General features: G+C 39.5%; 1 protein-coding gene across 3 annotated transcripts in view; it reads left to right on the top strand.

Annotated features, from left to right (window-relative positions):
• The window catches only part of SIN3A (SIN3 transcription regulator family member A), a 75006-nt gene that overhangs the window by 19076 nt on the left and 42431 nt on the right, over nucleotides 1-13499 (top strand). For 2 of the 3 annotated variants that reach the window (XM_040493304.1, XM_040493303.1), the window contains exons 2-6: nucleotides 1176-1397; nucleotides 5477-5653; nucleotides 10868-10974; nucleotides 11662-11944; nucleotides 12989-13240. In XM_040493304.1, the coding sequence (XP_040349238.1) occupies nucleotides 1209-1397; nucleotides 5477-5653; nucleotides 10868-10974; nucleotides 11662-11944; nucleotides 12989-13240 (1008 nt within the window). In that variant the 5' untranslated portion in view covers nucleotides 1176-1208. Of the gene's footprint in view, nucleotides 1-1175; nucleotides 1398-2280; nucleotides 2399-5476; nucleotides 5654-10867; nucleotides 10975-11661; nucleotides 11945-12988; nucleotides 13241-13499 lie in introns of those variants that run through there. The other variant, XM_040493305.1, reaches the window with a different exon arrangement.

Genomic DNA, 13499 nt, shown 5'->3' with positions numbered 1-13499 from the left:
ATTATATGCTATTTTTTTAAGTTTATTTACTTTGGGAGAGAGAGAACATGAGCAGGGCAGGGGCAGAGAGAGGGGGAGAGAGAGAATCTCAAGCAGGCTCTGTGCTGTTGGTGCAGAGCCTGATGAGGAGCTTAGTTCTGTGGCTGTGAGATCATGACCCAAACTGAAGCCAAGAATTGGACTCTTAACCGACTGAGCCACCCAGGCAATCCAGATATGCTATTATTATGTTAACTATTATTGTTATTCTTTCCCTCTGCACGGTCAGTATTTGAGTGTCTGTGAGAGGACTGTGGGCAATGCAGACAAAGTTGAAAGGACCCTACCTAGAAGAAGCTTATAGATGTTGGGAAAGCCCTGAGAAGAACAGACTGGATTCCCAGCCAGAATATTATTAGACTGTTTGTATCCTGTAGGAAAGAAAGGGTCCTTCCACAGAGGAATATTAACAAGGGACTCTGGAATCTCCTCAGTGTTAAGGATTGTTAGAGTCAGAAGAAATCTTAGAAATGATCTTTTCCAACCTTCTCATTTTGTAGTTGGAGAAACAAACTCACATGGAATGAGGAAGTTGTTGAAATGTACATAGCCCCTTAAATTAGCAAGTCTAGCACCATTGTCCTCTTACTCCAGGCCTGGTGCTCTCTCATGATACCATTTAATTGTTAAACAATTGATATTTTAAAAATTAGACCACAATTATAGTACTAGGTTTTGAGTGGAGTTACGAAGAAGCACTTGAATGTTTTTGTAGCATGTAAACATGTAATTAATATTAGGAATGATGGCATTTGAGGAGAAAACTAGAGAATAAAGAAAAGAAAGGTATACTTTTGTCTTTTTAAATTGGAGGTTATTTTTCAACTGTGTAGTCCCAAATTCAGACTATGTGATTATTTACATTTCTGTCTTTTGGTTATGGAACACTATCTACTGTGGGGGCTGTGTGTGCAGTCGTGCACTTAAACTAGCCAGTGATCACATCTCCAGCATGGAATAGACAGTTGGTTCTGGGAGTTGAGCTTATAATAAATTTGGGCGACTTGTCCTAAGTTGTACACATCAGGGGCACCTGGGTGGCTCAGCCGGAAGAGCATCTGACTCTCCATCTAAGTTGTGTACATCACATTGGAGTGTGAATTTGGTTTGCATGTCAATGTTTTTGGTTTCTGCAGGTTTTGTAGTGCATCACTGAGCATGAGCACAGAATGAAGCGACGTTTGGATGACCAGGAGTCACCGGTGTATGCGGCCCAGCAGCGTCGGATCCCTGGTAGCACAGAGGCTTTTCCTCACCAGCACCGGGTACTTGCCCCTGCCCCTCCTGTATATGAAGCAGTGTCTGAGACCATGCAGTCAGCCACGGGAATTCAGTACTCTGTGACACCCAGCTATCAGGTAAACTGGAGCCTACCAAGGGACTAGGTGTAAGGGAGGAACATTGGTGATTTCATCCAATTAAAAAAATTGTTTACCAAGCATTCAGTTACATGTACATATTTATGGTATATGTGTAAGTAAGATGTAACAAATAACAAAAATAATGTATACTTGTGTACCTACCTCACAGACTTTTTAAAATTATTTTTATTTTTTAAGTGTTTTTAAGTAATCTCTGTACCCTACCTGGGGCTTAAACTCACAACCCCAAGATCAAGAGTTGCATGCACCACTGACTAAGCCAGCTAAGTGCCCCTAAATCCTTTTGTTTATACCGCTAGACAATAAAATTGTTTAGTTTGGTATTTTTGAATGTTATGTAAATGAAAACATATATTTTCTTCTTCTTTTTTTTTTAAGGTTTTATTTTTAAGTAATCTCCACACCCAACTTGGGATTCGAACTCACAACCCTGAGATCAAGAGTCACATACCCTTTCCACTGAGCCAGACAGGCACCCCTATATTCTTTAACTCACTTTTTTTCTCTCAGTGTGGTTCCCAAGACTTACCTGTATTTCTGTGTGTAAATAATTGAGTCATTTTTACTGTTATTAATTACATGAATATATTCCATTTATCCATTTTTCTGTTGCTGCACAATCAGGCTGTTCCAGATTTTCATTGTTTTAAAGGTGCTGTATGGCTGATTTTAGGTATTTCTCCTAGTGCAGTGGTGCTCATGGTGGCAATCCATGACAAGATAAGCTTGCATCAGAATTTAAATCAATGTGCTACTTTTTTTTAATTAAAAAAACCCTTGCCATGGGGGAAAAAAAGACAGCTGAATTAAACAGTGTACTTATTAGTGAAATAGTTGGTTTACATTCTGGTGCAAACTCCTTCTTATCTTGCAGACCGCTCAGTAGGTTTGAGGGCACATGAAGAAGACTTTCTTGGGTATCTAGGAGAGAGAGGGATTGCTGGGTCATAGAGTGTGAGCGACTTCACCTTTAGCAGGTAATGTCAAATTGTTTTTCAGAGTTGTACCAATTTATATTTCCACCAGCATTGTATATTCCTTTCGTCGATGTCCTGGCCGATGATGATCTTTCATCTCTTTTGTGTTTACTCTGTTTTGTGGAAATGGAAGGAATTTGGGTTTTGCCCTTTTTAATTATGAAAGTAAATATCACCGTGGTTATTTATTTATTTATTTTTTTTAAAGATCTAAGATGACTTCTTCCTCTGACTTTTCAGGCTTTAACTGATTTGTGCATTTCTTGGGTGTCCAAAACTGTATGCATATACAAGCGTATCTGTATTTACCTGCCTGCCTATCTGGATACACTTCTTTTTACATAATTTGTATGATACAGTATACATTGTTCTGCTATTTGCTCTTTTCATTTAACATATAGCGGACAACTTTCCACTTGAATACATATGTGTAGATTTAAGTAATTTTTTAAAAAATCACTGCATTTATATTCCTCCATTCTAGGTCAGTCTGAACCATAATTTATTTAACTGGTCTGGAGAGAGAGGTGTTATTCAGCCTAACTCATTAGTGACTTTTAGAACAATATGGCTGGTACAGGGAACATAAATTGGTGTAATCTTTCTTGAGAGCAATTTGACAGTTTGTGTCAGAATCTTTAATTCCATTTTGACCTAACAATTCATAATTCCATAAATTTCTCAGAATTTAGTATAAGAAAACAAAGAAGATGGAAATCCAGGTGAAGTAGGTGATGGTGAGTCCTTAGGTGTCATTCTTTCTCAGGAGTCCCCCTTGAAGCAGTGTCATGCCCTCATATGGGGCTGAGGACTGCAGTCAGAGGACTGCTACAAATCGAATCTTTAGGTTTGGTCTTAGAAGAAAGAAAGGCTGCTTGTTTTCCTTGGGACTATTTCCTACACTTGGGATGATCACATATATTCACATGCTAGAAACTATAATGTGCTCACATAAAACCTGTCATCTCAAGTGTTTATAAGCTCCAATTAATACTCTTTTAAAAAACTGTTCAAAACATGCATGTTGGAATATAGAAGCTCAGAATAATAACCCTTCTTGCAGGAGACATATTAGAGCATTTAGAATTGTCTAAATAGTGTCTTTTTACTCCTAATGTGTATTGTATTGTTTGTGTGGATTTGTAAGTAGTCATCTGTCTCCCACCCTCCCCTCTGTCTAGGGGAATCCTTATAAATTTATGGGGTCTGGGTGAGGGGGGAAACATCCTCTCTTAAGTTGTGGTATACAACTTCCATTGTTGAGACGAAGTCTCAGGTTGTTTAGACTCCTTATTGTGGAGACATGGCAAATCAGGTATCTTGTCCTTAGTTGTCTTCTGTGGTGATTAACAGTTCTGAAATAGGAAAATGAAAAAAGCTTTGGAAATTTTATGTAGCATTTTCTGCAATAGAAATGGAAGGAAAGGAGCTTGGGCTTTATTTCACTCTGATCTTACAAGAGGATGAGAGAAAGAATAGAAAATAATTATGTTTGAGGCCAAACCACTAACAGTTTGGAAGAAAGTTTTGTTTAGCAAATGAGGATAAACAAAATAAACAAATAGGGATAAAAGTAGCAAATAAGGATAAGCAAAATAAAATCTTCTCTAATCCCACCACAAGATAAAATGCTAACGTTTTGCTGTATGTTCATCATCTAAGGTTTAAAATCTTTTTATTGATTTTTAGATACTGCTTTTTAATGTGCTTTCTAAGAAATATTTAAGTTTAAGACTGTGTACAACACATGAATACATTCAACTTATGGATTGTGAACATTTTATAATGTTAAAATCTATGCATCTGTATCAGTGCTGTTCCAAGTGTGGTCCACAGATGGTTGATGCGTATACTTTCTTACTAGTCTATAATGACATAAGTATAGAAATTGAGAATGTTTAGAAACTTAGCGATTTGGACACAGTAATTTTGTAATATATCTGTAAAATGTAATGAAAATTTTGAGCTTATGTATTTTTTTATTTCACTTCTCTAGTAATTCATTTTAAAAATTTTTTTTTTTCAACGTTTATTTATTTTTGGGACAGAGAGAGAGCATGAACGGGGGAGGGGCAGAGAGAGAGGGAGACACAGAATCGGAAACAGGCTCCAGGCTCTGAGCCATTAGCCCAGAGCCCGACACGGGGCTCAAACTCACGGACCGTGAGATCGTGACCTGGTTGAAGTCGGACGCTTAACCAACTGTGCCACCCAGGTGCCCCTCTAGTAATTCATTTTTATAGTATTTTATTAAAAGTAGTGCCCCATGATGGATTGGAATTTAAGAAAAAACTGGTCCTTTGCCATAGATAGTTTGAGAAGTATTGAGCCATATAATTTTTGGCAGAGAATTCTGTTATAATATGGGTGGGCTATAATTTATTTCACCAGTTCCCTTTTGTGGGAACTTTGGGTTTCTAATTACAGATAGTTCACTATTTAGGATAGCGTGACTTCCAATTTTTTGACTTTATGGTAGTGTAAAAGTGATGTGCAGTAGAAACCATACTTGGAATTTTAAATCTGGATTTTTAAAAAAAAGTTTATTTATTTTGAGAGTGAGAGCACATGCACACACACAGGCAGGGGAAGGGCAGAGAGAGAGGGAGACAGAGAATCCCAAGCAGCTTCCGTGCTGTCAGCCCGAGAGTCCCATGTGGGGCTCAAACTCACGAACCTGTGAGATCATGACCTGAGCTGAAACCCAAGAGTCAGATGCTTATACCCTTATGACCATTGCATTCTGCTTTTCACTTTTAGTATAGTATTCAACATATCACATGAGATACTCAACACTTTCCTATAAAACAGGCTTTGTGTGAGATGATTTTGCCCAACTGTGGCTACCGTCAGTGTTCTGAGCACATTTAAGGTAGTAGGCTAAGCTGTGACGTTCAATAGGGTAGGTGTATTAAATGCATTTTCAACTTAGGATATTTTCAACTTAAAATGGATTTAGTCAAGGAAGATCTGTAATTATCTTTGTGTGTGCAAAGATATGCATGCATGACTTTTAGATGCATCTGGGGAAGAATGCAGAAGCCTTGAAGTTTCTTGTCTGCATTTTGTCCACCCCAGGTTTCAGCAGTGCCACAGAGCTCTGGCAGTCACGGGCCCGCCATCGCAGCGGTTCACAGCAGCCATCATCACCCAACAGCTGTGCAGCCCCACGGAGGCCAGGTGGTCCAGAGTCATGCTCATCCAGCCCCACCAGTTGCACCAGTGCAGGGACAGCAGCAGTTTCAGAGGCTTAAGGTGATATTCAGCTCCTCTTCTTCCATTAAAAAGTTTTCTCTCTCAGCAGGAAGCACTGGCTTCAGCCTATTAGTAGTGACATAACTTTTAACATGCTAGATGAGGGATTGAATTACAAGAAGTTTTACTTTGTTTCTGTTTTGAGACCTACTTAGATTTCCCATCTTAGGATCAGTGCCTGATCCAGAGAATATATTCAAGAAATGTTTTTGGAATGTATGAATGCTCAGACGTAGTACTCAGACGTGTCCAGGATTGAGGGACTGTTTTCATACGAAATAAACAAAGTCCATTTTTTAGATACCTCCTTTTGAACTCTTAGTTCTTAGCATGGCATAAGGTTTTATTGAGCATACACATGGTTGGCTGCCGTACTGTACGGTAACTGGGTCCAGTATTATCTTAGGATTTAATCTTTTTATCCCTGTTTATAAATAGCTGAATGGGCTGTCATCTTCAAGTCCATCGTTAGTAAAACACATGCTCCTTTTTTGGGAACCTTTATAAAGATTGGGGAAGACTAGAATTGTGAATGAAGTGTCAGTGTTTTCATCTGTTCTGCTGAGTATGTGCTGTAGGTTTTCAGTGCTTTTGAAATTCATGAGGCATCTGTGGAGAAGTGAAGCTTGTGTTCCCAGCTAACCCTCTCTCTGTGCTTCCTTGAGTGTTACTTTTCAAAGTATGTGATTGTTGCAGCAAATGTTCCAGATTTCAATTTTTCTAATTTTACATTTACATAAAATTTAAAATCAAGTGCAGGAAATACAGAATTGAAGAACTATAAAGAGATAAGATGTTGGGTCTTTATGTGGTCATATTAGCATAATTAAATAGCTTCCAGGTAGGAATGAACACTATGCCCTTGAAGAACACATCCATGTGTAGCAAACATTTCAGCCTTCTGTTTTCCTTGGTACTTTATCTAGTTCTCCCCGATTCCTGCCCTCATTTGTTTGGGTCCTCAGGAACTTGTTTAATATTGGCCTAAGGAAATTAAATGCTACATAAATATAAAGCATACCAAAGTTAAGCTATATAGAGGGATTTTGTAAAATTTACTTTGTCTGTATTAGCTTAAGTAATGAAGAGTTGACCATACTTAAGCATAGTCTTTAAAGAGAGTACAAATTATTTGGGCCTGAAACTTCACTCTCGGCTCTGTCTTTGGGAAAATTTGTGTAATATATTGATGGTTGACTGCTTGTAGAGTGATGGCTGTGTACCAAACTGTATTATTGCTGTGAATTTCGCGCTTCACAAAGTCCTGAAAATATTTTTTAAAGTTGTATTGGTATGATTTAATTCCATATTAATACTGTGTTCAGCAGTTAATATCCTAATGTTGCAAAAGAGCTTCCAAACGTGCTATGAAACTAACAAAAATATATATTTGTATATCCTTTTTCAGCCAATCCTGTCAAAGCACAACACTGATTTTACTCACCTCCCTCACTTGGGTATAAGTATATAGATTGTGCTTTGTCTGTTTTACAGAAACTGTCAAGAAAGCAAGAAAGGGCTTTGGAGTTGGGGTTATAGATAGAGTGAGTCATGGGCAGACAAGAAGCAGGACTTTGTGCTCTTTCTCTTCTTGCTCTTGGGTATAATTCCTGTGCGCAATAACTTGTTGAATTTCCCTTCTGACGAGGAGAGGTAACATGCCTTCTGTGCCTCCATGTAGCTTCATTCAGTATTCCCACATTGCCTGCCATTTTTGGATAAGTCTTAAAATGCTTTACAAGCATTCGAATCAACTTCAATAAACCGTTTATATTCTATAATAAGGAAGTGTTCAGTGAAAATACTTAGGTTATTTCAAGCATCAGCATTGTCTATACTTTCTTGTCTGTCTTTGGCAGGTTGATGACAAGGAGGATTTGAATAATTTGAGGCATATTTGGTGTGATTTAGCTACTTGTTGAATGTTAGCAGCATAGATGTTTGGCACATCTCTAGCAAGTTCTCTTTACAATTGTTTGTGTTTGTCTTCCCCAAGATTGTGAACTTCCAGAGGGTAGGGACCTCAATGATAAATGCCTGTGGAAGTGAGCCAAGAAAATGCACCCACAGCCTAGAAGCCTCCCTAAGTGCTTTCCTAAATCTGTAGCTTCTGAAGGGCTACCTCTGGGTTGTTTTCTTCTAAGTTGTGGTTCCCAGAGCTGCATATTATAAAGAGTTGATCTATACTTCTAGGCAATGAGACAATTTCCTCACTATTCTTACATGCAAATAGTTCATTTATAATGTGATTGTCATGCTGGATGTTTTTTGTTTTTTAATGTTCATTTATTTATTTTGAGAGAGCACGTGCGAGCCAGGGAAGGGGAAGAGAGAGGGAGAGAGCGAGTCTCAAGCAGGCTTTGCAGTGTCAGCAAAGAGCTCAGCGTGCAGGATTCGATCTCGCGAACCGTGAGATCGTGACCTGAGCCGAAATCAAGAGTTGGACGTTTAACCGACTGAGCCACCCAGGTGCCCCATCCTGCTGGATGTTTTTAAGCATAGAATTATAACTAATTTAAACAGTAAATTAGTTCACATCGGTTCACTGTGACCAGACATAAACACATCACATATAATTTCTTTCATTCAGGTTTTGCAGTTTTTCTCTCTCTATAGTAATTATTCTTATGCCATAGCGTGCTTTGTTTATTTTTTTATTCAAAATTTTGTGTTTATTTTTATTTTTTGAGAGAGAGTGTGAGCAGGAGAGGGGCAGAGGGAGAGAGTATCTTTTTTTTTTTTTTTTTTAAACATTTATTTATTGGGGTGCCTGGGTGGCTCATTCGGTTAGGCAGCCGACTTCAGCTCAGGTCATGATCTCGCGGTCCGTGAGTTCGAGTCCCGCGTCGGGCTCTGTGCTGACAGCTCGGAGCCTGGAGCCTGTTTCAGATTCTGTGTCTCCCTCTCTCTGACACTCCCCCATTCATGCTCTGTCTCTCTCTGTCTCAAAAATAAGTAAACGTTAAAAAAAAAAAAAAAACACATTTATTTATTATTGAGAGACAGAGACAGAGCATGAGCATGGGAGGGGCAGAGAGAGGAGGAGACACAGAATCCGAAGCAGGCTCCAGTCTCTGAGCTGTCAGCACAGACCCCGACGTGGGGCTCGAACTCACAAACCGTGAGATCATGACCTGAGCTGAAGTCGGATGCTTGACCAACCGAGCCACTGAGGCGCCCCGGGAGAGAGAGAATCTTAAGCAGGCTCCACGCTGTCAGTGCAGAGCCCAACGCAGGGCTCAAACTCACTACCGTGAGATCATGACCTGACTCTAAATCAAGAGTGGGACGCTTAATGGACTGAGACACCCAGGTGCCCGGTCATGCTATTTTTGATAATTTCTCCTTTGTCATGTCGTGGTGAATGCTATTTGTACATATCTTCCAAAGTCTTTGTTTCTTTTCTTTTTTTAAATGTTTTTATTCATTTTTAAAGGAGAGAGAGACAGAGACAGAGCATGAGCGGGGGAGGAGCAGAGAGGGAGACACAGAATCAAAAGCAGGCTCCAGGCTCTAAGCTGTCAGCACAGAGCCTGACATGGGGCTCGAACCCACAAACTCTGAGATCATGACCTGAGCTGAAGCTGGGCGCTCAGTTTACTGAGCCACCCACAGTCTTTGTTTCTTTTGCAAACTTAATGAGTTTTATGTTGATCAGTTTGGTCCTTAAGGTAACATTTCAATATGGAACGTTCTGAATATGAATTAAATAGTCCATTGAATTTCAACAAAAATTGTTGTGTTATTTCTAAGGTACAGAAAAACCAACATAAAATTAGAGTGGGCATTGACAAAGTATACAAATTGAGCTCTAGCAACACTGAAATACTCTGATTAACCATGGCATAATGGTACCCATAATGGAGCTTCCCATAATGGAAGTTTGGGCAACTCTTGAAATACCATTTAGTGGCTTATTTGAACATAAATGTTCTATTTTACAATATATCACAAGAGTAGGACTTACCAAATCATGTTTATTTCTGAAACTTCCCCAAACTCGATATTTTGTACAATTTAAATAATCCCCAGAGTATATAGGAAACACCTAGTAAGTAGTTTCCTTGGATGTCTCCTGAGTAACTAAAAATTAAGTTGTCCTAAATCAGACTCCTAACTAGAAAGACCTTCAGTCTTTTTTCCTCTTTGTGAATGGCCAAATAATTTATAATTTAGTGAATATTCCCTCTCCCTTATCTCCCATATCCAGTCAGTCCCCAAACCCTGTCACTTCTACCTCCTAAAAAGCTTTTGAGTTTGTCCTGTTCTCTATTCCTTTGGTTGGTACTATAATTCAAGCCACTGTTGTTCACACAATTGGTTGTCCTGCCTCCTTTCAGTATATCCTTCTTTTACACCAATTCACTGTCAACTCTGTAGCCAAATTGAGTACACTAACATGCAGATGTTAAAATCTAAACTGCTTTTCAATAAGATTTACAAGGCCTTTTGGGATCTAGGTCCTGCTTCCTCTCTTGTCTCCTCTTTTGTCACCTCTTGCTGCCACCATTGCTCCTCTTCAGCACAGATCCTTCAGCCAAACTAAAGTGTTTTCAGTTTTCCCAGTGTACCAGATGATGTCCTGTCTGGGATATTGCTCATGCTGCTTTCTCTGACTCTCTTTGTAGATCTTCACTGTCTTCACTTTTGCTGGCTTGTACTCATTCTTAGGACTCAGTTTAGGCATCACTTCTTGGGGCCGCCTTCCCTTCTGTCCCCGTGGGTTTTTCTTAGTGCAGAGGTGCCCTCCCCATGTGCTCTCTGGGCATTCGGTGACCACCTACCTACCCCAGTGTATTAGGATTCCCAACTAGATGAGAATGAACTTCTATAGAGCAGAGACTTGTGGCCTGTTTGTCATTGACTCATTAGTGTCTCACGTTGGGCCTGGCGTGGTATGTTTTTAGCTTAGTAGATATTTGTGAAATGAATAAACGAATGAATAAGTGAATAATATTAACGTGATGATTTTTCACTAAATCACCCTCCCCAGAATTATTTAACACAAGGCTACAGACTTTATGAGTTGATTTTTATTTTAGGCTCAGGTTTTATTATTGACGTCCATGCTAACTTTTAATATTTTCATGTACATTTACTAGATATTTTTCTTTCATTTACTGCGTTAATTTTATTTAGGCATAAATCATTTGTTTTGTTAAAAATTCTTGGCTTATTTTCTTTTCATAACCTTGAGATTTATCCCTGCCTCAGGTGGAGGATGCGCTGTCCTATCTTGACCAGGTGAAGCTGCAGTTTGGTAGTCAGCCTCAGGTCTACAATGATTTCCTTGACATCATGAAGGAATTTAAATCTCAGAGGTAAAAGATATATGTGGTTGTATTCAAGCTTTGCACTTGAAATGTTAATTTTGGAGGGAGGATATGGCTTATTCTCATATGCTGAAAGATAAAGGATGCCTCCTTTGGGGGGGGTTAATTTTTAGAGTCATGCTTTTATTTATGGATTGCTTTATTGATGAAAACGATGGGCTCCAGACCTTTGTAGCCTCCATATTGGTAAATTTTTCATAACTAAAATTTTTCTCAGTCTAGGGAAGTAGACTGGTAATGATTAGGCTACCAGCTCTTTGAGTCATTTTAGGATACACTAATATTCTGGCATGGTTAACTGTTAGAGTAACCCATGAAAAATGTAGACACATAATGATTGATACTGGTGTGTCAGAGGGTGGATCTTGTATGGGAATAGCAGCTTTAGATAGGACCATTATCATGAATGTATATTCTGTTCAAAATTGTGACCAAGTCTCATTGAATATGAGGCTAAAATGGCTTTGGAATTTGAGAGTTCTTTGTGTTTTGTTGATTTTGTAATACACAGGTTGATTTTTACCTGTCTTACTGTTCAGAGAACCTAGTGGAATGTGAATTTTTTTCTTACTATGGTGTTGGTCAAGCTTGCCACTTTAATTTTTGTGGGTTTTTTTTTTTCCATGTGTGTATATGTGTTTTGTTGTTGTTTTGTTTTGTTTTGTTTTTAATCAGCATTGACACTCCAGGAGTGATTAGTCGTGTGTCCCAGCTGTTCAAAGGCCACCCCGACCTGATTATGGGCTTCAATACCTTCTTGCCCCCTGGCTACAAGATTGAGGTGCAAACCAATGACATGGTGAACGTGACAACTCCTGGCCAGGTTCATCAGATCCCTACCCATGGCATCCAGCCCCAGCCTCAGCCACCACCCCAACATCCTTCCCAGCCTTCAGCCCAGTCAGCCCCAGCTCCTGCCCAGCCAGCTCCTCAGCCCCCACCTGCCAAAGTCAGCAAGGTGAGCACTTGGGAACTTTACCTCATGTAAAATACATCCCTAGAAAGCACCCTCCTTGGACATTTCCCTTTTATTTAAGTCTCAGAGACATCAGTTGCAGTGATTTTATTAGAGAAGATGCTATAGTCACATCCCTAGAAGATGGTTCACATTTACCTTCCACGTACTTCGATATCTGTTTAAATCAACACATTAGCAACCTACAAGGATTCTTTTTGTCCCCACCTCCTGCATAGTGAACCCATGAGCATCCCAACAGCAACTTTATTTGTACGGTAGTACTTTGACAGCACAGGCAGAAATGGTCATCCTGTGATCAGATTATGCTACTGCCTTTATGGTCCTCATTTTTATAAAAGTCACTCCATTTATCAAATTAGGTCATATCAGGCTAAGCAGAAGATCCTATTGATGGAGGTGATGATGGCAGGGGGTATGTTCTTGGTCTGCATCTGTATTGTCTGATATAGTAGCCACTAGCCACATGTGACTGTTTAAACTAATTAAAATATAAAATAAATTCAGTTTCTCAGTTGTACCAGCTACATTTTAAGTACTCAGTAGCCTCATGTGGCTTGGTGGCTATTGTACAGGACAGTGCAAATAAAGAACACTTCCATCATCTCAGTTCTACTGGACAGAGGTGGTTTAGAAGGTTTTTATGTGGAGCTTCTGCAACAATTGTCTTTTGACATTAAAGATTTATGGAGAGTGAGGTTGGTTTTTTTTTTTTTTTCCTATTCTGTTTGCACCTGTTGAGTGAGCTTAAACACTGCATTAGAAAATATTCTCCCCTGTAATTGGAGATGTCGCCATTTTTAAGGTTGCATTTAGAAAATTTGAGACTGAAATATCTGTATTAAAATGTGTGAACTCTCTACTCTCCCCACCCCTGCCCAGTGTGATTTCAGTTGGGCTAAATGGCCTGGCCAGAGTAAATAAAGGACATATGTTGATTAGACACTTTCTCTTTAGTTTGACCTTTTCTTTCCTATGTCAGACCATCTGTGTTCCTGAGGAGAATAATGACTTTCTTCTTTTTAGCCTTCCCAACTACAAGCACATACTCCAGCCAGTCAGCAGACTCCCCCTCTCCCACCATATGCATCCCCGCGTTCTCCACCTGTCCAGCCTCATACACCAGTGACAATCTCATTGGGAACGGCCCCATCCTTGCAGAACAATCAGCCTGTGGAGTTTAATCACGCCATCAACTATGTTAATAAAATCAAGAACAGGTTCCAGGGCCAACCAGACATCTACAAAGCGTTCCTGGAGATTTTGCACACATATCAGGTATGAGTGTTGCCCTTTCAGCCTTTCTTAACCAGGTCACGTGCCGAGGGCATCTGGGCTGAGAAGAACTTGAATACCCATTATTATGTCCCCTAATTACTACTGGAAGTCAACAGGTTAGAAACTGATGTGTGTTTATAAAGCCAATTTGATGTGCCTGACTTTAATTGCCTTGTAATAGCAAGACAGGATTTTTAAGTTACTGCACTGTGAAAGGGATGCTTATTATCTGGACAGTAAGAGGGTGGTTTACATAGTG

The sequence above is a fragment of the Herpailurus yagouaroundi genome, unplaced genomic scaffold (genome assembly GCF_014898765.1).
Source record: "Herpailurus yagouaroundi ecotype Mexico unplaced genomic scaffold, PumYag 184, whole genome shotgun sequence".
Classification (NCBI taxonomy): Eukaryota; Metazoa; Chordata; class Mammalia; order Carnivora; family Felidae; genus Herpailurus; species Herpailurus yagouaroundi.
The sequence above is the reverse complement of the archived record's forward strand: the minus strand, read 5'-3'. Positions and strand labels throughout refer to the sequence as shown.